Consider the following 27,461-nt stretch of genomic DNA (forward strand, 5'->3'; position numbering starts at 1 on the left):
TGATCTTATGCAACTGGCCTAGTTGAATTTCTAACGATTTCACTGATGAGTCGTTTGATCAACTTTCAGGGAATTGTGACTGGTCCAATATTATTTGCTATGGAAGAGTTTCCTCAGTTGCGTGATGTTGTTGATCGAGGATTTGATGATGCTGCAAATGTTGACATTGTAAGTTCTCTTTCTTTGCTTTGAGATTGTCTGAAGGAAGCATTTTTGCTTAAGCATGAGAGAGAGAAAGGTTGCTCTCAATGAGTAGGAGTCTCTTACTAGTAATCTTTTTGAATTTCACGAGACATTGCCATAACATGCCCATAGTGTGTAAATGGAACATAGGGAGAGATCTCATGAGCCATGCCAATGAACATTCAATCCTGAATTCAGACACTTTAGGTCTTGCTGCCAATTATTTCTTTCATATTCTGATGTATTTTATGTGGAGGATCTGCATATTTGATAACCTCTCAAATCTGAGCCTTTTCTTTTTTGCTGCCAAATAAGTTTTGTTGCCTGCTGCACACTTCGACACTATCTGTTTTTCAGTTTTGCTTGGCTCTTATAAACCTTATGCAATGTGTCTACTTATACTGCGAGAAAATTGCAGGCACTCGCCTACCTTGGCAGAAGCAAAGGAATACAAAGAACAAAGGATCTAGCAGCCAAGCATGCCAACCTTGCTGCTTCAGCTATTGAATCGTTTCCTCCAACCGACGATGACAATGTGCAGCTATCAAGACGAGCTTTGGTGGACCTGACACACCGAGTCATTACTAGAACAAAATGAGAAAATCTTCCTGTTCGAAAGGAATAAGTTATTTACATCATTTCCTTCTCTAATTCCTCGGGGGCCAATGCCTCGGTTTTTCTGCGTAAAAGTAAGTTATTTCCAAGTGGCCTTTGGAATTGGTCCTGATTTTTGTATATATGCTTTCCCTTGCTTGTGCTCATATACATAGTGTGGACCAGAGTCTTGTCTATAATCTAGTTTTAGATCCCATCCCAGAGAAATTCTTTCAAATGTTTTACACGCCAAAGAGATCCAAATATGGACTATTCCACACAAAAGGCTTGCTCTCTCTCTCTCTCTCTCTCTCTCTCTCTCTCTCTCTCTCTCTCTCTCTCACACACACACACACACACACACACAGAGTAGGCTAGATTCTAATCCAAAATCTAGATTCCAAATCATGTGATCAGACTTCATCTCCTAGCAAATTTCAGTTATTGAAGCCTCTAGCATCCCAGAACAAATGATTAACCCCCCAGAATCTACCAAGTTTCCACTCAAGTTAAAATAAAAAACGTATTAAAAGATTTCTGAATTTAAATAAATATATAAATATTTTTCATGCATCAAAATTTTAGTGCATGGCTTCCCTATATTGATTTAAACCGACAGAAAAAAAGAGAGAGTTGGGAGTAAATCATTCATGCAGAAGTCTCGGACAGGGCACTTTTCAGTGTTCTTTTGCAAATACCACAACATGGATGTGTTTAACTTGTTCTATTTCGATCATTTTCTTTGACAATGAAAAATAATTTTTTGAACCTTGAATATTTATGGAAGTTGTGAAAGCCAATCAATCAGTTTCAAATGAATTTTAAATTAGTTAATGATATTGGATAAAATAATTAGATGTTGTTGGATCATGTTAGTTATGAATCTCATGATCCATATCAACAGCTAATAGCTATTTAACCCCTCTGTGTTAACCAACGAAGAGATTAATTGTATCATTTGTCCAATTCAAGAAACTCCTTTGAGTTAAATTTGAAATGGATTTGGAAGATTGAGAATAAATAATAAAAAATATTTCCTATATCCTTATTTAGTCTCTCTCTCTCTCTCTCATAGGGACACCATTTTGGTGGGGTGTCCTCCATGACATGAGTGGACAAGCTGGGACGCATGGACATGGATATTTTCAAACATGTGTGAGTTTTAGGAATGGCAGTGGACGTGGGTGGGGGTTGGGGGCAAGGTCTTCACCCCTACTACGTCTCAAAATCCTGCCCTCCATTCTCCCACGGGTCTTGATTTTAACCTTCATCCCCGCCTCCATCTCTGTTTCATGTGCATGGGTGAGGTGGGGTGGAGCCTCATTTCTCCTCGGTCCACTGACATCCCTAAAGAAGGATAGGGGGTGGGGTGGGGCAAGGCGGGGATTGGAGACGGAGCGGGGCTGGGAAAAGCGTAAGTTCATCCATGCCTCCATCCCTGCACAGGTTTTGATTTTAACCTCCATCCCCGTTTCATGTCCTCCATCCCCGGTTCAAACGTGGTGCCCGTTTTCCCCAGTCCAATGACATTCCTAGTGAGTTTGATATAAAGGGGTGCTAAAATTGTGAGATTTAAGAGATGAGGGTGAATCTGGTGTTTTGATTTAGTTTGCGTAGTTGCACCAAGGTAGTGGAATTAGTTGACAAATCGAATTCAATAGCCGTTTTCTTATACTATGGGCTGCTGTCAGCAAGGAGCCAAGTAGCGATGCCAGCTTTTGAAAGATGATGATTGTAAGATAATATTATTTCCTTCCAAGGCTAGTTCTTCAAGTTCTTTTATTGAATCCGATAGACTTAGACATGTACGACTAATATTTTAATATTATTTTAATAATTTAATGACTAAGTACTATTTTCATAAAAAAATTATTTTGAATATTAAAATATCAAAACATAGTTTTTTATTGATTAAAAATAAAAAATTCAGTGTCCACGTGTCCTGTTTTAAAAAAAATTGAACTTTCATGTCGTATCCCTGCCCGCACATCCTCATCTTGACTCATCTTTTTTATCGATTTTTTTCTCTTTATATATATATATACATGAAAATGTGTCCGTTCTACTCATTTGATGCTAATCCGTGTGTTAAATGGGTTTTTTCAGCTTCTTTGATGCTTTTTATGCGGTTTCGGCCCTATAAATGTGTTGGGCATGGTTGATTTACTAAGAATCCACACCTGGATCATGTGCTTTTGATGAAAAAAATTATGTTTGAAGTTTAAAAAATTTACAAAGATTTTGGACCGTTGATTTTTTGAACTTTATAAATTGTATCAAACGCTTTAAGAGCTGATCCCTATAAAATCAAGTATATAGATCACATCTGTATGGTCAGAATTTAAAAATAAAATGAAAAAAGCCCAAAAAAACCCTGTTTAGCACCAACCCATTATATATATATATATATATGTGTGTGTGTTTGGGGTTGACCCTTAGATCATGCTTTTTGATAAATAACATATGTTTTTGAGTCTAGAAATGTTGAAGCATTTATAATCATCAATTTTTATATCGCCAAAAAAAAACCCACTCATATATTGCAAATTGGTGATCCAAATGTCCATCTTCACAAAACAGCATATCTACAAGGTTAGATTTATCAAAGACAAAAAACAAAAACAAAGAAGCATTTGCTAAGTCATTTGTACATGCAAATGGTTGTAATTTTTTTCATACATGAAGTTAGTCAAAATGCTGTCGTGTGATTGGCTGTGACTGTATCCCAGTTGAGTTGCGTTGCGTTGTTTACTCGATTAATTGTTTGTGTTAAATAATTTAATAAACGATGGCGATTTATTTTTCTCTGTTTATCGATAAAGGGATCTTAAACCATTTTAAACTAGAAAAAGGATTGTATCCTATGACATATGTCGATCCTAACTGTCCAACCGATCGCAACAGAACGGTTAGGATTGGCTTACATTCTCACCCATTCAGACACATGTTCTTAGCTGTCTATATGCATTTTTTTTTTTGGAAAGGCAAGCTGGGGTTAGGCAGAGCCCTATCAGATATCTCTTAAGCCCCATGTGGCAGAGGGATTTGAATCTGGGCCTTCAGCTTGGCACAGGACACCACTTACCACATGGGATACCACCTTGGTGGTTGTCTATATGCATTTGGTTGGACAGTTTGGATTTGACATATAATGTACATCATCATATGTGATAAGATGCAATCCTTTTTTTGCTCGATGTTTCAAACAGTACCGGTAGATCGGGGTGGAGATTGAGCTGGGCCAACAAGCCTGTGCCAGGGCCTGACCCAGACCCAGGTTTTCTGAGAGCCCGACCAAGCTGTTTCTTGGTGCAGGTCGGACCAGGCCCCATTAAGCCCGAGTAGTAAATGGGCTTGGCTCCATGGAGGTAGCAGTTTACCTAGCCTGAAATCTTTGCCTGTTTACTAGTTGGGCCTGAAGTGTCCTAAGCCCTGCCCAGTCTACCAGAAACACAATTAAGTAGTTGTATGGAAACCATTGAAAAGATACCCAATTAAAAAATAATGTGCCTATATTTTCTGAAAAAAAAAAAGCATTTTAATACCCATCTTTGTATGGAAACCATTGAAAAGATATTCGAGGTAGGTGACATTGGTTAAAATGCATTTGAAATATTCTGTTTAACCTAGCTTCGAAAAGACTCCAAAAGGGTTAGCATAGTTGGAGCGGGCCTCGGCTGTTTGACCAGCAGCTGGGGTTCGATTCCCGCAGGCGCTACCCCTTTGCACAAGCGGAAGGGTTCATAGGCCATGATAGCGAAGGTACTCAGCCCTGGTGTTTGTTTTAACTGCTGCCTGCCGGGGTGGCGACTATGTCTCCATGTCCCGTGTGATGTGGGGTTTTTCCAAGTTGAATATGAAGGACAGGGAAACCACCCTTGGGATCAGAGACCCAGTAGCACTGGCTAAGCCTGCCGTACTTAGGATTGTGGCTACAAACCGGTAGGGCACCCCTTATTTGGTTTCTGAATTCCTAGTAGGTTTCTGCAGGTGTCTTTCTGCAATATCAGGCAAAATGTACTCTTTATTTGGAAGGTTCCTTTTGAATTCGTAAATTGCATTTTCTTTAAATTTTATCTCAAGATTTTCACATTTTGCTGTTCCACCACATGCGTCCTATCGGTACTGCAAAAAAAAAAAAAAAGCCCCTTCCAGCGTACGAATGGTAACTAAATGCCTTTTAAAATGAGTGGCCTTAATGCTGCGGCTGTTTTATTCCTTGTCCCTTTTTCTTACGGAACCAAATGTCAGGAAAAACTTGCTGATGACCGTAGGTCACATTCTGATTGACACGTAATATTTTTTTGGCTGATTCACAAGAATCGATACAGGTCCGATTCCAATGCTGGCAACATTGGTACGGACAATGCTTTCAACACAAAAGCAAGAAGCCCTCAAGATGCTTTTACCCATTGGGGGGCTCATGGATCGCTAACTTGGTTAGTATTCTTTGGCCCCTCAAGATGCCATTTGAGTCATTCATGCCTTTTGAGCTAACTTGGTTCTGATTTTTACCTTTTTTATGTGTATTTCTTAACAGTAACGCTAACATTGTTCTATTGTCAGACTGTCATAATGGAACTAACTTTTTAGGTTTCATTTGTGGGCCATTGTATCTAATTTCTTAGAGGGTAAATATTTGGGACCAATGATAAAACTCACGTAAAAGGTACAATCTATGGCGTCATTCATAATAAACCCCCCTCGTTCGTGTACTATTATTGTGTACACTGCACATCAGTAGGAACGCAAGTCATTGTTTCTAAAGGTGACCACTGTAGCTGATCTCTGGAAAAGCGTATGTCAGAGCCCAAAATCTCTTGATACTCCGGGCCTAATAAACTTTTTCTATAAGAATACGTAGGGATGGCAATGAACCAGGTTGGGTGGCGAACAAGCTCTTCACACCCTCCTGCCCCATCTCAAAATTTTGCCATTCATGAAATATGCAAATCTAAGAGCTTATAAGATCATAAACACAAAGTGCACTTGCAAAGTCCAATTAAGCTAAGCAGGTTATATGTTCCTCCCCCCAGTGCATGGGTCTGAATGAGCTCCACGTATGTAAGCATGTGGGACTCGTATCCCATATATGTCAGCATCAGTTAGCATAAGAGTCTGATGCAGTTGCAAAGACTTAAGTACCCTTTCTCATCATTCCTGTTATAAAACGATGATTATAGAAAATGATAAAAATGTCTTTCATAAAAAAAAAAAGTATGATCAACTCTTTAAAGTCCAAATGTTCTGTTTTTGCCCTAAGAAGTAAACTCCTCTACTGTAACAGGAGCTTCTCGCAATGTTTCGCCCTAAACGTTCTGTATCACCCTTTGACAACACACCATATGTTGTAACAGGAGCATTCTTTGATGATGCACCCTTTGCCATTGTCTGCTATCATCGGAGTACCTTTTGCCATTGTCTACTGCTGTCGTCTATTGTCGTTAGAGCACCCTTTGTCGTCGTCTGCTCGTGAAAAATAGTTGAACTACCAAAGGAATCAGCATTATGTCTATTGTTCACCATAATACCAAGGTGCAAGCGTCGAACTGAGTAGACAAAGAATAACAATTTACATAAAAGATAATAGTGACAACGTCGAACTGAGTAGACAGAGAACAGTGATTTACAATAGATATCAGTTTAGAGAGTAATAATTTACTGTAGAAATCAGATCAGAGAATAACGATTTACAATAGAAATTAAATCAGAGAGTAATGATTTATAGTAGAAATCAGATAAGAGAGTAGCGATTTACAGTATAAATCATATCATAGAGTAGTGATTTACAATAGAAATTATATCAGATAGTAACGATTTATAATAGGAATCAGATCAGAGAGTAGCGATTTACAGTAAAAATCAGATCAGACAATAGCGATTTACAGTAGAAATAAGATCAGAGAGTAGTGATTTACAGTAAAAATCAGATCAGAGAGTAGCGATTTACAATAAAGATCAGATTAAAGAGTAACGATTTATAGTAGAAATTAGATTAAAGAGCAACGATTTACAGTAGAAATCATATCAAAGAGTGCGTTGTCAAAGGGTGATCCAGAACGGGTATGTGGAAAGCTATTTATGGGAGGACATTTTTGTCAAACATATATCTATCTTTTAGAAACTATCATTTTTACAGAAGAGATCACCAAAACATCCATATCATTCATCGTCGAGTTCGTTTCCTACTGCAAAGCGATTCTATGTGCAGTTGAGGATACATCCTCTCAAAGCAAATGAGCTCATTAGTAATGGCAACCCACTGCTTCACAAACTTCAGCTCAGGCACTGTCCCTTTGAAGAAGACGATGGACTCCGACTCAGGCAATGATAAGAGTTGCAGAAATGTGCAAAGCTATTTACGGGTGGACATTTTCATCAAACGGATATCTATTTTATGGGAGGATATTTCCGTTAAACGCATATCTACCTTTTTTATATGTTATTTTATTATAAAATCATCATGAGTAACATTAGCATATGAATTATCACGGGTCTCAAGATATTCATCCGTACACACCAGAACATGCCAATTTGTCTTCGAGGGAGAACACACAACACTCTCTCCAAATTAAGGAACAATCCAAGAGCACAAAGACACTATACAATCACTAAGTGCATTAAAGACTTTAAAAAACTAAAGAGAGAAGTACAACAATATAAAAAATATTAATTTTATTCATCATAGATGCTTAAAAGAAGCATTAAAAAATGAGAGGAGATAACAACTATAAATATAGTTGCTTTATTGACTAGTAAAAAAAGAACTGATCAATTTGGTATCCGACCAAATAGTTTCTATAAAAAAAAAAAGCAAAAGCATTAATGTTCGCTTAATATGCATAACTTATTACAAGAACTGAAATAACCGAAATACCTCTAATGAGTATTTACTTATTACATCATTATAAATTATGTATATATGTCTTTGTGTGGTATATGAGAATTTTGCAAATACAAGTCTTTGAATGTGTTCATTAGTGATTATCTCCAAACACCTTTATCAACTATCTCCATCTTCATAATATGAAGCATCAAATATAATCATTTCTCAATCAATTATATAGAACAAAACAAAGGTTTCAACTACACAAAAAAATTTATAATAACTTAATATTTATAAAGTTTTTGAAACAAATATATTTTTAAACAAGAGAAACTTTAGATAATCATTAAGAACGATCATCACCAAAGTTTTCCTAATATAAATTCATGATTTTGGTTAATGCTGAAAATTCACTTTTCAAGTTAGATTTTTTTAAAAAATTTTGCTATTATAAAACCTACATATGATGGGTATTTTTGGGCAAAAAGCTTAAAATTTTTCTTAAATAAAAACATAGGTTTTGTCTTTTTTATGTTATTTTATACTCACTTCTTACTTGATTCCTCTTAACTTCGAAAGTGCTTCATGCATTAAAGCATTTTCAATGCTCAATTCTCAAACCAACTTCTTACTCTGGTAACTACGATTAAAAAGCCTGTCATCAAATGATGATGTGTTGCTCAATTGTAATCATAGATGGTTTCGTATTAACCATGGCTTAACAGCAATTTTTTCATGGAATATTACTTTCTTGTGGCAAAATCAAACACTAAGAGGGTGTTTGTACGCAGCGGAATAAGACTCAGCTCAAGGGTTTCCGTGGAGTCTTCTTCCGCTGAAACAGAATCGAACCTCCCCACAAGAGGAAAGCTTTCCACAGAAAAAGGGGGTATCACGTTGAAAGTGGCTCTTTTCTGCGGGAAAAGAGAGGGCAGTGTTTGCGTAGCGGTGGGGGCCACTGAAATGCTTCGTGCAATTCTGCAGAAACACCCCTGTTTCCGTGGCACCCAAACTTGTCCTTTAAACCAGAAATTCACAAAGTCTTGCAACAGTAGTTCGCCAACCCGTCCCACCCACTGCCATCAAAGGATGTCCATTATGTATCTGAACTGCTTAATGCGGGACAAAAGTGTCCTACACAACCGCATCTTAAGGTGAAAATCTGACGTGACAAAAATCTTTTAGTCATTTTGGCATCATAAAATATGGTACACCCAATTGGTATCCAACTTTCCTTTAATAATTATTTTCATTAAAGAAATCGCCACAGTATTTGGTGCTAGGGTTTAACACAAAGTTGATTCATTTTAAAGTGATTTCTACTCAGACCAGATCAAATCTTTAGGGGTATCATTATTTACTTGCAAATACTGTTGAGAAACAAGCCAAGCTACCTATGGCTTGTTAGTAAAGAGCTTGATCAAACTCGTAAAACAGACTCAGCTCGTATAACAGGTAGACAGGTTGATGGTAGTAATAATGAATGCCTACTTAACGATGACCCACTTCTTGCCATCATCGACTATAACAAGAAGTTAATTTTTCTCGCTATAGGCTATAAATGTAACAAAAATATCACCGTTATTCACTATTGGTGTTCTCAATTCCGGCAAGATTCTTCGCAGGTGTTGGGTCACACATTAACGGCAACCAATAAATGTTGTCATTATTACTCAACTAAGGCAAACTATTGCCGACTATTTTTTGTCATTTTTATAGACCTATAGCAGCAATAAATAGGGCAATAGCATAGAGAAAAGTCGCCGTTATTGACCCTCATCCTTGTGGTGAGAGTGCCAGAAAGAGATTAGGGATTTTTTTGGGAATAGGAGGGCCGAACAACTTTAGGGTTGCCGCCCATTGACCCTTAAGCCCTTGAGGGGTTTCACCAGATCATGGTCGGCACATGCTCACCCTCCTCCTAACGTCTCTCTCTCTCTCTCTCTCTCTCTCTCTCTCTCTCTCTCTCTCTATATATATATATATATATATATATATATATATATATATATATATATATATATATATATATATATATATATATATATATATATATTGGATCCCCATCACCAGAGATCGTTCATATTCTTTGATGTTCAAACAGTAGGTGTTCAGCTCAGCTTGTATAGGCTGGTTAACTAGTAACAAATATATTTTAGATATATTTTGATCATATAACATAGCACAGAAGAGATTATTCAAGTATATATTCGGTTTGCAAACAATAGGTGTGGAAATAAAATCTTATTGCTTTGAGCTCAAAACAATGATTTTTTTGTGATCCTACTACTTCCAACACTCAAATTATATATATATATAAACCAGTTTGATCTTGGCTCGTTTAGCTTCGGCTCAGCCCGCCAAGCTTGAACACTCCAAGCTCAGCTTGTTCTACTCATTTATTAGCCACCATTGTGGTCCTTGGTTTGCAGCGACCCAAATTATACAAGGAAAAAGGTCCTGTACGTTCCTAGTTGATTGAATGTGGCCTTCCCAAAATGAACATCCATTGAAGTTTGATGATATTATGATTGGGTGCGGGCAGGACCCATGTGGGTCTATTTTGATTCTCCTTCAACCAGGCCATGTGGTGGGATCTAAGCCAAGATCTGGATCACATCCCACACGGTCTAGGCCTGAGTGACCACTTTCTAACTCTGAGAGTTCGTTTTCAATCTGCATTATAAGTCTATGTCTGCAAAGGCGTAGCTGGGGGGGGGGGGGGGGGGCAGGACTGGGCTGTAGCCCAGTCCTGCCTGCCTAAACAGTTAAATATATATATATATATATATATATATATATATATATATATATATATATATATTTTAAAAGCCCAGTCCTAGCCCAGACCTGATTCCATATGAAATAGATTTTTATCCATTTTTGTAGCCCAGCCCTGACTGCAGCAAATAGTTTGATTCGTCCATGTGAAATAGATTTTTATTAATAATTGTAGCCATTTTTTATTTTATCCCCAACCCCCGACTATCACACAAATTTTTTTTTTTTGCTACACCCCTGTTTGCCCCCCCCCCCCCCCCCCCTCACATGAATCCTAGCTACGCCACTGTATGTCTGGTTTCTGAAACTTGATTCTGTCAAATGGGTTGGGCCGTGACACTGATCAGAACCGCTTATGTATGCTGTCACTGATCCAAAATTGTAGAATCAAATCGAATCGGGTCCACTGGTTTCCTTGAAAACCAGCTTGAATCGGTTTTCTTTTTGTTTTTTGATGTTTATGATAATTATGATATTTAGTGGCTATTATACATGTTGTTCTGGCATTAAATGCATATTTTAAAAATTGATCGGCCCATCTAAGTCCATTTACTTTATTTAAGTGTTTTCCTTGTTCCAGATAAAGTTTCCTGAATTTTATTTATTTTTATGGTTTTTATGTTTTTGAAGATGCAAAATTTTAAGTGAGTCAATTCAGAATGGTTCGATTCTATACAATGCATGCCAATTTTCTGAATCTTTTTGAAAACCGATACGGTTCAGAAACCGATTCTGATAACATTGCCCTGATCTAGGGGTGTCATGGGCTTAGAAGCGAAGGCCCCCGTGACGTAGCTTCGGGTGGAAACCCCTTCATAATCCTGCCCAATATCTTCTCCATCTCATCCTGATTTATTGAGCCATTTTGGTAACTTTGAAGGTGCCAATATGTGGGCCATTTCCATATACCGAGTCCGGGACTGGGACCATGTAATGCAGGTCTCATTGTTTTCTTACAACCATAAGATGAGAAACCAAACAGACCTGTTTGGGAAAGAAAAGTCAATCAACTTAGGAGGCAGTGATGGGTGGTTCTTTTTTTCTATTCAGTCCCCCCATTTTTGTTTATTTCTGTATATCAGTGAAGTACTTCTACCACTCTTAGGAGTGGAAAAGAATCTGCCACGTCACAGAACTCAAGATCACAGGTGATCAATTCCCTGGCTATCATTGGTTCCCTTCCCCTACAAAAATATCAACCCCCCTCCCCAACTCAGCCTCCCCATATGCCCCAGTTGCCCAAACCCTTCTGCCTGGGTGCCCTCCAATATTGGCAGGCTTGACATGAATCCTCCCTTGCCACCTTCAAACCACTATGAGCTGACTCAGAGCTCAGTCAGTCAAGTAGGCCATGATTTCATGTGCCTTGGTGCACCCAACCTAGAGTACCAACATGACAACCCAGCCAATTCAGGCCGGCCTGTGCTGGAATTCCATGATTTCCAACTCTTTCCACAAGATGACATACCCAGTTGGCTGTTCAATAACTCCAGGCAGCTGAGTTGGGGACAGACCATGGTACCAGTTGAACCGATGCCCGTGCCGCCAAGCCGAGGAAATTCCGAAAATCCAGCCAATTCCTACATCCCTCGGCTAGCTTCAGATGTTTGTTGCATTACTTCAAGCTCTTCTGCTTCTCAGCCCATGGAGTTTCTGGTCCAAGGACAGGTAATATATACAAACACTAGTAGGTGTTTTTTTTTTTTGTTAAGCCAATACTTCATATTTTCTCCATTTTCTACTGTGAATATGTGACCTTTGGTTGGATCCTTGGACTTCAAATTGTATCCGTATGTCGGAAATTATTTGGGTCAGTCTTTGTAACTAACATTGTGTTCATACTTCGCAGCAGTCACATAGCAAGTGATTTTCAATATTTTTTTACTTCACTTGGTGTAGTAGTGTGCGTATCAGCTCAGAGATCCCTTCGATGCCGTTCATCTCAAATACCATGGATGGACTCTGCGTCTTCTAAATGGGTGCCACGTTTTTTTTCAGATCTTTATGCCCTAAATGAACGGCATCCAAGGTTTGCAAAATGAACAGCTGAAAAATAGTTCATATGTATGGTATTTGGGATGCCCTTCATCGCATGGATGAACGACATCAGAGTGTGTCAGAGCTCTGACCTGATACACACTCGGCCAAGTGAAGACCCTAGGCCTTACAGCAAGAGACGAACTCCCTGAGTATCGAACTTGTGACATCTTTTCAACTTGATGCAAATAAGCTGACCCCTAACGAGTAGTTCAGAGCTCTCAAGGGCTTGGTTCACTTATCTATGTACTCTTGCTTTTTGCAAGAGTCTGTGGTCTTAACCAACGGGGACTCTGCGTGATTGGTAGGAGCTGTCAGTGCACGTCTCCTTGTGATGGGACGTTGCAGGTTCAAAACCCAGTGATATGTTGAATAGTAACAGGTGGGGTTTGCCTAACCCCAGCTTGCCTTTAAAAAAAAAGTATGTGGTCTTAGTAGAAGTAGGTTCATAGCCAGAATGCCACTTTCTAGGTGGGAGACGGTGTCTGTTATGAAGGTTTACGACACTTAGGTGCAACTTTGATGGGAGGGGGTACGTTATGATGAGGTTGGTGATAGAAAAAAGGTGCTGGATGAAAATGACAAGTATTTTAAATCATAAAAACTGGCTTCCATGACAATGTAATAACCGTTAACAATGAGACAGATCCTTGAGGGTCTCCTTGGCATCATTAAATGTGAACCATATCATTTTTCGCCATAAATACATGTTTTATTTTAAAAAACTTTTTCCCTATAAAGAAAGGAGTGGTGGAAATAATTCTCTAAAATTGGACAAGTAGATTAAAACAGTTGCTAGTTAGATGTAGAGCAGAACGAGATTGTTGTTAAGATAAGCACTTGTTTTTCTAAGAAATAACTTTTTTCGTTTCTTTTTTTCTTTTTGGAAAGAACTTTTTCTTTTCTTTTTTCTTTTTGGCTCATCAAATAGAAAAAGATGGCCTTGAAAGAGGGTACTTCTTTATCTTAACAAATAAAGAAATTTTTACTTTTACTTTTTTTTAGAATATTTTTTTTTAATATTCCGCTTTTTTAGATCACCAAGTTGGGGTGTTGGGCCCCTTAACATTCAGAATAGGGTCCCTCGAAAATGATCAAAAGGATTCTACCAATCACATTTACTAACTAGTTCTACTTTGCTCATGACAAAAATGCTTGTTTTGAGTATGCTTATACGTTTTAAGGTCGAATCTCATGCATTTGATCAAGCATTACTTCACATGGAGGTGTGCACATGCACATGTGCATAGGCAATGTTAATTTACTGTTCTTTAAAGCCCTATATTTATAATCACATATTGGTAAAATAGGAAATACTAGCAGTTAGGATGTACTACTTTTGAAGGTTAGAAGAAGCCAAAAATGAATTTTGCTTTCTTGAATGCAATCAGTGGTCTGCTTGAACTTAGAAGTGGTCCAAGAAACATGTGCAGAGGGCTCACCTTTCCTTTCTCTTCTGTCAAAATTTAGCCAACCTTTTAGTGTGTCTTCAATGTATACTTTCAGCGGGTGCTATTCCTTTCTATTTTCTAGTAATTCCAAATTCCGAAGATTTCACAATTCGATTAAGTGGAGGATAATTGGACGATCAATCTAGTGCAGAATTTCGCGCCTCCTATGGATAAATTATGAATTTTATATTAATTTTCAGCTCGTAATCACATTTGTTTAGTTTTGATTAGAGATAGATTTTCTTTTCTGCATATAAATAAGGTTGGTTCTGCTCTTTTTTTTATAAACCTCCTTATAACAAGGAATAAAAAAGGTTAAGGCTTGCTTATGTTGTTTGATTTAAGTAATCTAGTTTTGACTGTAGAGAGTGGTAGAGTGATGATAAATTCGACAGCATATGAAAGAAATAATAAAAGCTAAAAGCCTTAGGAAAAAGGAAGTGCATGTGCATTAATGTTATCAATACCAATATGAATCGACCCCTTAACGAAACAAAAATTAAGGTCAATTCGGCCCTATTAAAAAATCATTTAAAAAAAATAAAATCAGCTTTTTTCTACTGAATCAGGTCGATAACGCCTTGAATCGGTTGGTTTGAAAACTATTTTATAAAAATGAAATAAAAAAAACAGCCTTTGAACAAACCAATTTAAAAATGTTCCTTTTTTATTCAATTTGGACACGATTTTATCATTTTTTTAAGAACCAATTCAGTTAATGAACCAATTTTAACAACATTGATGTTCATGCATGCGTATGTGGAGCTTTCCAAAACAACTAAATTATGAATTGTATAAAGAAAAATTCGTTGGATAATGGCAGTTCATTATAATAAAAGGCAGCTGATTTTCCTCACATGATTGTTGTGGGGGTGTTGCAGGCATTCTACTTTAATCCAGCATGTCAGCATTTTTAATTTGATTGTGTTTTTTATTTTTTTGTGTATATTCATACTATATATACTCACTGCAAAAGTAACCGTAATGATCCATTTTAGATGAATGAGTCGTGTGTGTGGGGCCTTGATATTTATGTGCCTCAAAAGCAAACCATATGAACCACACAAGTCAGATCTGAAACTCCATGAGTTGTCTGGTTACCAAAGAAAGTTTTGCATATTCAAGGCAATTATAATGGTAGGTGGTCAACCTCATGTGGCCCCGATGACACCTAACAAAAACATTCCTGTCTCTTTTTTATAATTCAATTCCATGCTTAGAAATACTTGTTCAAAATCTTGGTTTTGTGTTCAGTTATTTAAATTCACACCCCTAGTAACTATTCTTTCATTAACCATAGTTAATAAATTCAAAATTATGCCAGTGTTATCCTAATTAAGTATGCTTTTCTTTGCCAATTTTATCCTCATTAATCTCTCTCTCTCTCTCTACAAAACGATAAACTTCACTTTTTTTTTTGAAGTCAAAATCATGAATTTGAGCGAAACAAGAAAGACCAAGTTAGGAATTGACCACAGGCATGATTTTGGTTAACCATAAAATACATTAGGTATGCATTTGAATTACCAAATTTTTTGGGTATGAATATGAACAAATAAACCATGGAATATCGGTGTCTATGGTCACTCAGATTGTGTTTAAACGTTGCAAATCAGAGCCATTGTGGTCAACTTTATGCCAGAAGAGATGCCTTTCAGTACTACAAAAACTTTTCATTGCCTGTTTCTTCTTTTTCTTTTTTAACTTTAGCACCTGGATCAGCATGAGTCTTAATTCATGCAAATATGGGGCTCAAAAAGGTATTTTTACTTCTTACTGCAGTGCAGGGAATCGCAGGGCGATTAATCTCAAGAGCTCTTTGTTTCCAAAAGAAATTTGCAATTAAGTCGGTCTTCACTTGAAGTTAGGAAAGTAGAATTGGGGGGCAGATCCAAAGATCGGACCGAGTACCTTATAACATATATATATATATATATATATATATATATATATATATATATATATATATATATATAGAGAGAGAGAGAGAGAGAGAGAGAGAGAGAGAGAGAGCTGCTAACCACTTTTCTAACTGACTGAGTTTTTTCATGTTTTCCTTAAATCTGACAGCACAGATGTGCTCTAGGAATCAATTATTGGATAATCTGATTCCAATACGCAGCTAGGCTTTATAGGGTTTAAAATTTGATAGTTTAAGATTTTTCATAAATATTCAAGGCTTAAAAAATCATGCTTTTTTATCCAAAAAACATGATCTAAGTGTTGTTCCCTAATAAATTGATCATGTCAAACACATCTATACAGACAGATTTAAGGAAAACATGAAAAAAAACTTAAAAAACCTGGTTAGCTGGGCAGTTAGGTAGAAAAGTGGTTAGAAGCTACCTCTCTCTCTCTCTCTCTCTCTCTCTCTCAAGTCGAAGAGCATTGGTTTTTCGTCATTTAATTTTACGCTTTATAAATCAAAACTTATAAATGTGATCTATATAGTTTGTTTAGTACCAAGCATGTATTAGAGTACAAACTTTTCAAAGAAATTTAAAACTCAACAATACAGAGTGCACCAAAACTTTACAATAAAAAAAATAAGCAATTTTCTTGAAAATGGTTTGTTCCAAAGCTTGTTACTAAACAAGCGATGATAAACAGCTCAATGTATTCTGATTAAAAGAGAAACAAAAAACACTTGCAAGAATGATTTTTGAACAGGTTCATTCGGGTCTATCCCCAAGTAGTGAGGACAGACCAACCAACCTTTAATGGGTGACAAAGCGCTTTTCTGAATTGTCTTAGGCATCTGGTTGCGATAGCACCACAACTACAGATGCAGTTGAGGGAGGAGACACAAGGAACCCAAACGAAGGAAGTTCGGCAGCGGAGAGAGAAGCAAGGGTTTCAAGATACAGAGAGAAAAGAAAGAAGCGCCATTTTGCCAAGACTATTCGATATGCTTCGCGCAAGGCTTACGCTGAGCAGAGGCCAAGAGTAAAGGGTCGGTTCGTGAAGAGCACAGAAGCTGAGCAGGTGGCACCAACCGCCCACTATTCAAGGTTGGGCATGGCATGGTTCCATCCTTAGGGAATAATTGTTACAATTAGACTACACCAAACAAAAACTGTGTTCTGCAATTATATGGCGGCATTGCATGTCTCTGCTCAATAGCCAATCTAATCTGCATTGTTGGTAGCTAGAAAAGAAGTGAAGTGGTTCGGCTTTGCCAATTTTCACAAGAGGGAATTGGCTCCTCTCTTATGGTTTACACTGCATCATAACTGGTTGAAAGAATTTATGTACCATGGTCTTCATGTGTTTCCTTGACATCATGACACAGGTTTTCCAGGTAAAACCTGTGGAGACATGATCCATTGTCTACAACATGATACAAGTTTCTTAGTTTATCCAAAAAAAGGTGTCCAGAAAGAGAATGGGGCGTTCATAGATGGTAATTTCTCTCTTTCCTCACTTTTGCAGTGAAAGCTTTTATTGCATGAGATGAGCTATGGAACCAAAATGTAATGGTAATAATTTTCAACCACATATCTTTGCTTGCTTCTCAATTATTCTGTGACTTGAATGTTCATGCATGCCAGAGATTCTCAACATTTACACTTTCGGGGTTTGGTGTAGTGGAATGGGGCCTAGACCGTTTGACAGACAATCTAGGTTCAAATCCCATGGGCATCACCTCCCCACGTAAGCCAAAGCTTGGTGACTCCCTGGAAAGGGGCAAGCCCTCGGAGTTATACACCAACATGGACAGTAAGTACTGCAGGCTGAGCCAGCACAGCTAGGTTTCTCCACCTGGGGCAGTTTCTCTGAGTAAAAAGAAAAAGAAAAAGATGGCCTTGAAAGAGGGTACTTAGACAACTTTAAGAGTTTTTGGACGCAACTCAGGAAAATTCACAACTTGATCTAGTCATTGAAGCCAAGCAATACTAGAGTTAACAGCTTTCTACCAGATCAAGTCTAATCTCTTTTTTTTTTCAGGCAAAACACAGTTTTCTACCATATAAGATTTGGAACCCGGGTCAACTCAACTTCATCAGACCTAGTTCAGCTTAAAGCACAAAATTCAATGACACCATGATATCAAATCCACTATGATGCCAGGTGAAAGATAAAGACCGGTGATGTTATCAAACGAGTAGACAATTTGAGCTATAACTGGAAAACAGATGTAATAGGAGAAAAAGAGAAAGCACAAGTCTTCTTAACCACTTCCATCCAAATGGTAGACCATATCAAAAGCAAATATGCAATATGCAACGAATAAAATCCTCCTAAGGCCCTAAAATTAAGCTATAAAATTCAGAGTTCGATGTTCACAACCTCTCATAAAATTGTGCAGCCAGGTCCAATAACATAAAAAATGAAAACATCAAAGCAGAACCAAGAGAAGGCCAGGGTTTTAACGATAGCGACGAAGGGACAAGGTCTGGTTCCTCTTCCATGTTGCCCTCCGGGAAGGCCGAGCCTTGTGGTGAGTGTGACCTTTCCCACGAAGACCCCTGTATTTCTTTCCAGCAGATGTCAACCCGCGAAGCTCTCTGTGCTTGTGGACTGGGTTGCAGATCCAATTGATCCTAGGATCATTGCGGATAGCATTATGGGATGCATCTACCAGGATCACTTCAAAATACTTGTATGTTGAGTCCTGTATAAGCCAACACGGGGGGGGGCTACATCACCAAGCAGCATATGTGCAAAGATAGGCAATAAACAAGTAATTTATAAATAAATAAATAGGCAGAAACAAATGCAAGAGACCTGGTTAAGGCTCTATTTGGGAAACGGAGATGGGAAGTGAGATGGATATTTTCTGAGGGTTTAACTAATACCAACTATCCCACCTAATCACGCTGGTATTTGGGAACCCCGGTTTGGGAGATGAGAATGGTGTTGAGAGTGGATGCGGGCTATTTTCAACTACATCCTCACAGGAGTGAGGAAGTAGTTGACAACTCCAGCCTCATCACCCATTTTCTTCTCCACTCCCATTACCCCTCTCATGTCCTCTCTAGCATTGGCTCCCAAAATGGACTTGAAGTCCCTGAGAACAGAGGTTTTGACTCACGTTCATGGTAGCATAGCAGAATACACTCCCGTGCATAAAAAAATTCATGGAAGTTATAAAAGTAGGCTGAGCCATTTGCAATCAGATTAGGTCAAGTAGTAGTTCCGTAATGCTAATATTTCAAGAAGTTTCTGATATGCTAAAAGTTTCCAATCTTCCATAAGCATGGTTTGGTATCATAAAGTTTCTAGAAGTGTAGGCAAAAGATGAGCAGTCAACAAAAGCAATTCCAAACTATCAATTTAACTATGGGAGTCTCCTCACCTGGTTTACCCAGTACGAGTTGAGCACCTTCAGACCACCCAATTTACGGCCAGCTCTTTCTTCAGCGACTGACCTTTTGTTGCGCTGGAACTTAAGCTGGGTAATACCCTGGTTTGTAGGCTTACCATAAACAATACCCTTTGGCACAGGCCTCTTCCTCCCACCACGTCTAACTCGAATCCGATAGATAACATATCCCTGAACATCAAATACAAGTGATGAAAACCATATAAAAAAATCATAGATTATTAACTATTAAGCAAAATTTTGTGGAACCACAGACACAAACCATCCACTAATTGCTCTGCCAAATTTTGTGGAATCACAATGGACATCATCCATTACAAATAAAGAATTGGAACGGCAATTTGAAACAAAATCAAAATTTTCTATCAAAGTTATCGGACAATGGTAATGCTGCAAAAAATAACAAAACATAATTAAGCATCCAAAAAAGCAACAGAGTGCTCCACACGAAAGAAACAATTATAGCTAGTGTTACCTACAGAATGAACAATCTACTTCTTAAAAGATACATACAGCTATAATGAATAACAGAAAAAGAGACGCAAGTGCATTTTAGGTTTCCCAGTCATGCTCACATCACTGATAAAGGGTTGAGAACTATTCTAAAATGTCTTGACCAATTAACATCTACAAAACCTTAGTTCTACACTCACACTTTCCCTAGATGGGAATATTTAGGACGCAAAATCTGGGGTGGCAGAAGCAGAATCTAAGTCAAGTTCGTTCCATAGTAACAAATATCAGTGAAAATTGTTGACAATTATGCCATATTTGAACAAAAACTATATCCTAATATTTGAAAGATATCAAAATATTTACCAGAAGTAAAGAAGAAGAAAAGAAAAAGGGAAATTTTGAATTTCAGCTTTCATAAGATTTTTCCCTTTTCTTAAAGGTTTTCAAACCCAAAGAGTCCCCTTGCAGAGAACTTCCTGGAAAAAAAAAGGTCTTGTATATTCATAAGACCAAATAAGCACCGGACAAATACTGCAACCAGAAAACTAACTCATCATGGCATTCATCCCGAAAAGACAGATCATGCCAAAAACAAAATGAATTAAACCAGCTACAAGCCAACACCAAAATGATACATCAGTGATCCATCACAAGTCAGAGTTAACTAACGCATTTATTAACATGGATGTCACTTGATATCATAGTCACCTATAGCGTTAAAGGCAATTTCTCGGCGAGGGTATTTCTCCGAGAGATTTTCAAAAGTTGATAAACCTGGGGAAAATCTCAAGAGTTTCAAAAAAACTAAGAAAATAATAAGTTTGGAATTTTTTTCTTTCAAAAAATATAAAGAAACATGTTTAAAAGGTTTTAAAATATAAAAGAAACAAAAAAAAAAGGAAATGCAAACTTTAAAAAAATCTAAAAAAATATCGTGATATTTTGTTTCAGGAGATATTTTGAAAATATCACGATATATGCCCGATATTATTGGCTACCTTGAAATAGCCAATAATAACGCAATATTTTCAAAATATCAGCGATATCGGTGACAGTGCTTGATATATGTTACCATCCTAAGTTTGTAGAACCAAAAAGTTGCAATCAAGCAACTATCATGGTGCACAATGCATTTCACACAGCACCAAGTCAAATAAATCAAACAGGCCTTGAGTACAGCTTTCTTTAGGCTGTTAAGCCAGGGCCATGACCAACTGATATCTTTATTTTCTCATTATATCTTGCTTGTAATATGCACAACAATCATGCTTTTATGTTACATTAAGAGATAACGCACACTGTATACTAAAGAATTAAATATAAATTTTTTAGTTTTTCTTTCCAACTTTACTTTTTTATTATCATTATTACCAATAAAACATAGATCAACAACTGAATCAACTGTCCCAAAGAAGAAGAAGTAGCACTAGAGAGTCATATTAAATATTAGTCACAATGCAAGGGACAATCAAGAACCCTAAATCACGAGAAACAAAAACAGGGGAGAAATAGGCACAACACTAAATCACAAACAATAATCGCCACATTATAAAGTAATAATGATAGATCACCAGAAGGTTGCATCAAAAGGCTAATGGAATCAAAAGAATAAATAACCAGTAACAACAGATTTGAATATCAAACTGCAAGCAACAGGTTATCCCAACAAAATAATGACGAGACTCCAGAGAAATAACCAACAAACAAATCACCTGTTTGGCTTTGTAGCCCAGACGACGAGCCCTATCAGGACGTGTTGGACGAGTGACACGGACAATTGAAGGTTGCTGGCGGTACTCCCAGCACCTCACTCTTTGCAAAAATCGCATCACATCAGACTGTTTCTTCCTCCACAACTCCGAAACATATTTGTAAGCCCCTGAATGAGGCAGAAGCTTGAGTATATTCAATTACCAAACCGGGTCATGTCTAGGACATAGAACGACACTTCAGATTTTAAATTGTCTTTTTATCGTTTTACAGATTAAAGTTGAAAACCATTTGCTGCCCGTTAAATAACCCTAATGGTGGAAGCTTTGATTAGTTGTGTGTTACTTATAAACAATGCACACATTCCCATTTTCATAGTAATTACAACACACGTGCACACACAAGTGACAGATGCTACAAAGATCATAGTTTACACACGTAATAAAATGAAAGAAAACAAAAAGGAATTGATTCCCAGAATCCCAGCAGATCAGGTTACATGAGGGGGGAAATCCATAAATGTCAGTCTGAACAATGACACAGTCCCTTATCATCACTCAATCAGCCATCAAACCATACCATAAATGGTCATCCACCTCGAGGATTTTGAAGCATTGAATAAAAAAAAAGAAAATAAAAGTTCGAGAATCTGAACTGAAGATGTCACTCCATCTTGAAAACCACCAACTGACCAACTCAATCCAGAATCAATCATGGTAAAGATGGTCACAAGTTTCATTCGAGGAGAACAATTTCATAGGAGGGCATCGTCAACCATGAACTAAACACACGGCAACCAGTGAGAAAGTTGCAGTTGAAAACAGATGAACTGTAATATCGCAATGAAGCATTAGCCGTTGAGGCATTTCTCATCGAAGGAACAACCCCATCAATTCGCTACATTTTTTGTAAAGCAGTGTTTAGATCTATGTAGTCAAAAGCGCTAGGCGGTGCCTACCACAAAAAGATTAGTCGAGGACTAGTCGGTACCCCAATTAAAAAATAAATATATATACAAAATATACATAAAAGTAATGTTTAATTCTTTTGACAAAAAGATGTTTTCATCAAACAACTGCACAATTACACATGCTTTAACAATATATATATATATATATCAATGTTATTAAAAACGCGCCTCAAGGCACAAAAATCACGCCTCGCCTCAAGGCGCAAAAAGCGCGCCTTGCCTCAAGGCGCAAAAAGCGCGCCTTGCCTCAAGGCGAGGGGCTTTGTGCCGAGGCGCAGACATAAGGTGCAAAAGCCCTGAGGCGCACGCCTCATACGCCTTGAGTTGTACGCCTCAGGGCGAGGCGCGCCTCAAGGTGAGGCGTACGCGCCTCACCTTGTCAATGTATTTTTATAAGAAATCTGCTCAATGAGGTGTGGGGAGACTTTCAAATCAACTGGGGTAACATCAACTTCCCAAGAGTTGTATTGGTTTCAGCACACATGAACTGGAAAGGTAAGAGATGGAAATTTATCTGGCGAGTGTGGGGCGTTATCTGCTTGGAAGGCAATCTGGACTGAGCGCAACCAGCGGATTTTTAGAGGAATATACACAGACCCTGCTGCATTACAGGATCTATTAAGGTGGGAAGTTACAAACAGAGAATGGCCTCGATGCTCGACTGAATGGATTGGAGGTAACAGGGCCATTTTTGTGTTGATCGACTAGGCAGATCTGACCTCACAAATCACGACCCTACATGGCTGCCGCTTTCACTGATTTTAAATTTGTATTTGTCTATGTCACACGGACTCGGCTAGGGAGGTGCCGCACCCGAGTCGACACGCCCCGACACGGGTGCGACCTCGGACACGGCCTGGACTCGGTCAACGCCGAGTCGGACTCGGTCAACGAGTCCAGGCCGAGTCCGTCTTAATTTTGGACTCGGTCAACGTTGATATATATATTTTGGCCCCCTACGCCCCCCCCCCCCCCCCGACCCCCGCTCGCTGACCAACGCCGGGGGGAGCCCCCGGACCCCCTACTGCAAGGGCAAAAACTCTGAATCAGGCTCCACAACTCCTCATCTAGACAAACCAACGTACCTTGAAATCTGAAGAAGGGTTTTTGGGAGAAGGAAATGATTTTTCGGTTCTTCCCCTGTAGAAGAATGGCGAGTAGCCGAGAGAGAGAGAGAGATTTTATCTGGATTTTGATAACACTTATGCTTCGGTTTGTGTCTGTTAACTTCATTACAACAACAACTACGCCTTCATCCCAAAACAATTGGGGTCGGCGATATGAACCAAAAAAGAAAATCATTTTGGGTCTTCCACATGAATCCTTCTCCTCCAATCATTTCTATCCAATGCCATGTCCTCGGTGAGGTTCAAAGCATTCATATCCTTTCCTATCATCTCGATCCAAGTCTTCCTAGGCCTACCCCGACCTCTTTTAACTAATATATTTTCCCATTTCTCCATCCTTTTAACTGGAGCATCATTAGGCCTTCGCCGAATATGTCCAAACCACCGTAAATGATTCTCTCTCATCTTATTTTCAATGGGTGCAACACCTACTTTCTTACGTATCTCCTCGTTCTGAATCTTATCTTTTATTGTATTTCCACACGCCCATCTAAGCATACACATCTCAGCTACACTCATTTTTTTAATATGATGTCTCTTGGCAGCCCAACATTTCGTACCATATAGTAAAGCGGGCCTAATAGTCGTCCTATAAAACTTTTCTTTCAACCGCAATGGCATTCTACGATCGCACAACACTCCAGTTGCACTTTTTCATTTCATCCACCCAACCTTTATCCTACGATTTCATCTCCATCAATTTCTCCATACTTTTGAATGATAGATCCCAAATATTTGAAACAATCATCCACCGGTATTTTTTACTCACCAAGCTTCACTACACTCTCATCACTACTTCGTTGCTTACTAAACCGACATTCCATATATTTTGTCTTACTCTTACTCAACTTAAAACCTCTTGCTTCCAATGTCTGTCTCTATAATTCTAACTTAGCATTAACCCCAACTCTAGACTCATCAATCAAAACAATATCATCAGCAAATAACATACATCACGACACATTTTCTTGAATTGATCTCGTAAGCTCATCCATCACTATAGCAAATAGGAAAGGGCTTAAAGCAGATCCTTGATGTAACCCAACCGTTATAAGAAAATTGGTTGTGACCCATCCATAAGTGCGGACATTGGTTACTACTCCTTCATACATATCTTTAATTATACTAATGTACTTGAGAGAAACACCTTTCTTCATCATTGTCCACTAGAAAACGTCCCTAGATACTCTATCGTATGCCTTCTCCAAATCAATAAAAACCATATGCAAATCTTTGTTCCTCTCTCTATATCTTTCAATAAGTTGTCTATGAAAATGTATAGCTTCCATAGTTGATATTTCAGGCATAAAACCAAATTGATTCTCCGATATCATGACAATCTTCCTCAACCTAGACTCAATCACCCTCTCCCAAAGTTTCATAGTATGACTCATGAGTTTTATACCATGATAGTTTGTGCAATCTTGTATATCACCCTTATTCTTATATAGAGGCACCAAAGTACTCTCCGTCAACTCATTAGACATCTTATTTGTCTGCCAAATCTTGTTAAAAAGATTTGTCAACCATTCTAAACCTTTCTCTCCCAAGCATTTCCAAGCCTCGATAGGTATACCATCTGGGTCAACTGCCCTTCTTGATTTCATTTTCTTCAAAGCCTCTGCAATTTCTTTCTTTTGAATCTTTCACATGAAGTCACGATTCATCTCATGAAAAGGAATGGATAAGTCTCCAAGATCTTGAGCATGATTTTCATTAAATAGCTTATCAAAATAATCTTTCCATCTCTCCTTAATTTCCTCATCTTTGACTAAAACCCTTTGCATTTCATTTTGATACATCTAACCATACCCAGATCCCTCAATTTTCTATCTCTCATCTTTGCAAGCCTATAAATATCATTCTCGCCCTCTTTGGTATCCAACTTGTCATGAACCTCCTTATATACCTTATCCCTCACATTTCGAACTACTTTTTTAGCTTCCTTCTATCATATACTTCTCCAAATTCTCATTATCACGACTCTTACTTAGATTTCTATAACACTCTCTTTTAACCTTAATAGCTAATTTGACATCCTCGTTCCACCATGATGTATCATTACCTAACGGTGCACCACCTTTAGACTCACCAAATACCTCCTTAGCCACCTTTATCATGCCACCCGCTATCTTATTGTACATTGATTCTGAATCCTCCTCGAGACACCAATCAACTTTCTTAACTACCTGCTCTACAAACATTCCTTGTTTAGCTTCTTTCAATGCCCACCACTTAATTCTAGGATCTATCATATGTCTATTCCTTTTGCGGCATTGTCTAATTCTAAGATCTAAGATTAAGACTCTATGTTGTGTAGCTAAACTTTCTCCCGGTATAACCTTACAATTGATGCAACAACCCCTATCTCTCTTTCTAAGTAGAAAAAAATCTATCTGACTCGTATTAACCCCACTTTTAAATTCATTACTTGCTGAAATTGGATTGAACACAGAAGGGGCCCATGCTTTCTCTACTACATATGGCTATTATCTAGATATTTTTTTAGCTCTGTTTTTTTTCTGTAAATGTGGCAAGAGATCAATTTAATTGAAGAGAATTTTGATTTCTAATGTATGAAAAACAACATAAATAAGATCTCATGTTGTGATTGAATTTTGGTTTCTTAGATACTTAATTAGATCAAGTTGTTGCATTAATGTTACTTTTACATGTTAATCTCATGTTTTTCAGTATTTATTTGAGATTTTTTATTTCTTGTTGGTTGTTGCTTCATCAATAAAGCATTTTTTATTTATTTATAATTTTAGATATTTTTCATAGTTTTTTTAAATTTTCAAAAAAAAAAAATTGATGCTTACTCCTCGCCTAACAGATCTCCAAACACTAAACCCAAAACATGAAAAAGGGGGGGAAGACGACGATAACGAATGGAAATGTAATCGATGTCACACAAAAAAATCCGGAATCATATTCGGAATGCATAATCTGAATAAAGTTCACAACCAACACACCCAAAGAAATATACTGGTGAAAGCGCCAAAATAAGAGAAAACAACCACCAGAAACCATGAACTAGTTCGGAAATACTTCCATAAAAAAAAATCTGGGAAAAGAAAGAGAGAAAAAGGTACAGATAGCACACTTCGAACACCCAAAAACCGTAAACGCATCGACCAACAAAGGACGCATTTCTACAGAGGATGAGAATAGAAGGGAATCGCTTACCCATCGTTGGATTGGAAACCCTGGCCCCTCTTCCTGCTGAGGCACTTCTTCTTTTCTTAGAGAGGGAAGCAACTTTGCCAACTCCCTCCAAGTTTTATGTAGGTTTTTGAGGGTTTTGGTGAGGCGAACAACGTCCGTCGATTAAATATAGAGGATCTGGACCGTCCGTTAAAGCTTAAGCAAGAGCTGATTGCGGAAAGAGTCCTAGGGATTTGATAAAATTACTGTAATGCCACTACTCTTAGTTGAAAGAAAACTTCTCCACTAATGACAAGTAAAAGCTTCGGAAAATTAAGCCCCTCGTTATATTCTGACAGTTGTGTATAAGTGAGCAGGTTTTCTTCTCGGAGTGTTAGTGGGTCAGAACCCGAACCGTACCCATACCAAACCCTATAGGTTAATGATAATAAATGAGAAGGTCCGATTAGATTAGCATAGGGGTCGAACCTTCGGATCCGACTAATATATGGAGTTGGGTATGGTTTGTCAAATTTCATACCAGACCCGGGCCTGATCTATGTTTTGACTAAGATTCATAATTTTTTGATATAAAAAAATAAAAAATATTATCTACAGGGTATGGTTCGGGTCTGGATCATATTATCCTTATAGGATTTGAGTATGGTTTCCTTTATAGTGGGTTCAATTGAACTCGGTGCAGACCTGATACTATCATCTCAAATCAAGCCTGGGTCCTGTTTTACTTGGATCTGAGCCAAACCCGACCCATTGACAGCCCTACTCTAAAAGCACTTATCTTTTTAGAAATTCCAACAATGCTCTTATGTTATACAGGTAAATGAGCAAAATT

General features: G+C 37.9%; 2 protein-coding genes and 1 long non-coding RNA gene across 6 annotated transcripts in view; 2 read left to right on the forward strand and 1 right to left on the reverse strand.

Annotated features, from left to right (window-relative positions):
- Positions 1-1,005, forward strand: part of LOC149819451 (solanesyl diphosphate synthase 3, chloroplastic/mitochondrial-like) — a 68,853-nt gene extending 67,848 nt beyond the window's left edge. For all 4 annotated transcript variants that reach the window (XM_089985786.1, XM_089985787.1, XM_089985788.1 and 1 more), the window contains 2 exons: positions 70-168; positions 602-1,005. In XM_089985786.1, coding sequence (XP_089841912.1) covers positions 70-168; positions 602-781 — 279 coding nt within the window. In that variant the 3' untranslated portion in view covers positions 782-1,005. The remainder of the gene's footprint in view (positions 1-69; positions 169-601) is intronic.
- A 10,551-nt stretch (positions 1,006-11,556) lies between these two features.
- LOC149819452 (uncharacterized) lies at positions 11,557-17,063 on the forward strand. Its single transcript, XR_016427407.1, has 2 exons — positions 11,557-12,052; positions 16,627-17,063. It is a non-coding gene; the product is annotated as an uncharacterized LOC149819452 (long non-coding RNA).
- Positions 17,064-18,012: 949 nt separating this feature from the next.
- LOC149819453 (large ribosomal subunit protein eL15-like) lies at positions 18,013-26,735 on the reverse strand. The gene is made up of 4 exons (XM_089984369.1): positions 26,651-26,735; positions 21,367-21,533; positions 19,172-19,369; positions 18,013-18,487 (listed from the first exon to the last, which is right to left on the reverse strand). The coding sequence occupies exons 1-4, from the start codon at positions 26,652-26,654 to the stop codon at positions 18,242-18,244; spliced, it is 615 nt and encodes a 204-aa protein (XP_089840495.1). The 5' UTR covers positions 26,655-26,735; the 3' UTR covers positions 18,013-18,241.
- Positions 26,736-27,461: the final 726 nt, after the last annotated feature.

Source organism: Nuphar pumila, chromosome 13, assembly GCF_984573655.1.
Source record: "Nuphar pumila chromosome 13, dmNupPumi1.hap1.1, whole genome shotgun sequence".
Taxonomy (NCBI): Eukaryota; Viridiplantae; Streptophyta; class Magnoliopsida; order Nymphaeales; family Nymphaeaceae; genus Nuphar; species Nuphar pumila.

What these genes read in the sequence shown, in the direction of transcription:
- LOC149819453 (XM_089984369.1), bottom strand. An exon ending in TGGGCTACAAAGCCAAACAG is followed by an intron (nt 19,370 to 21,366) that starts GTGATTTGTTTG and finishes TTTGATGTTCAG; the next exon opens with GGATATGTTATCTATCGGAT. An exon ending in ACTCGTACTGGGTAAACCAG is followed by an intron (nt 18,488 to 19,171) that starts GTGAGGAGACTC and finishes TGGCTTATACAG; the next exon opens with GACTCAACATACAAGTATTT.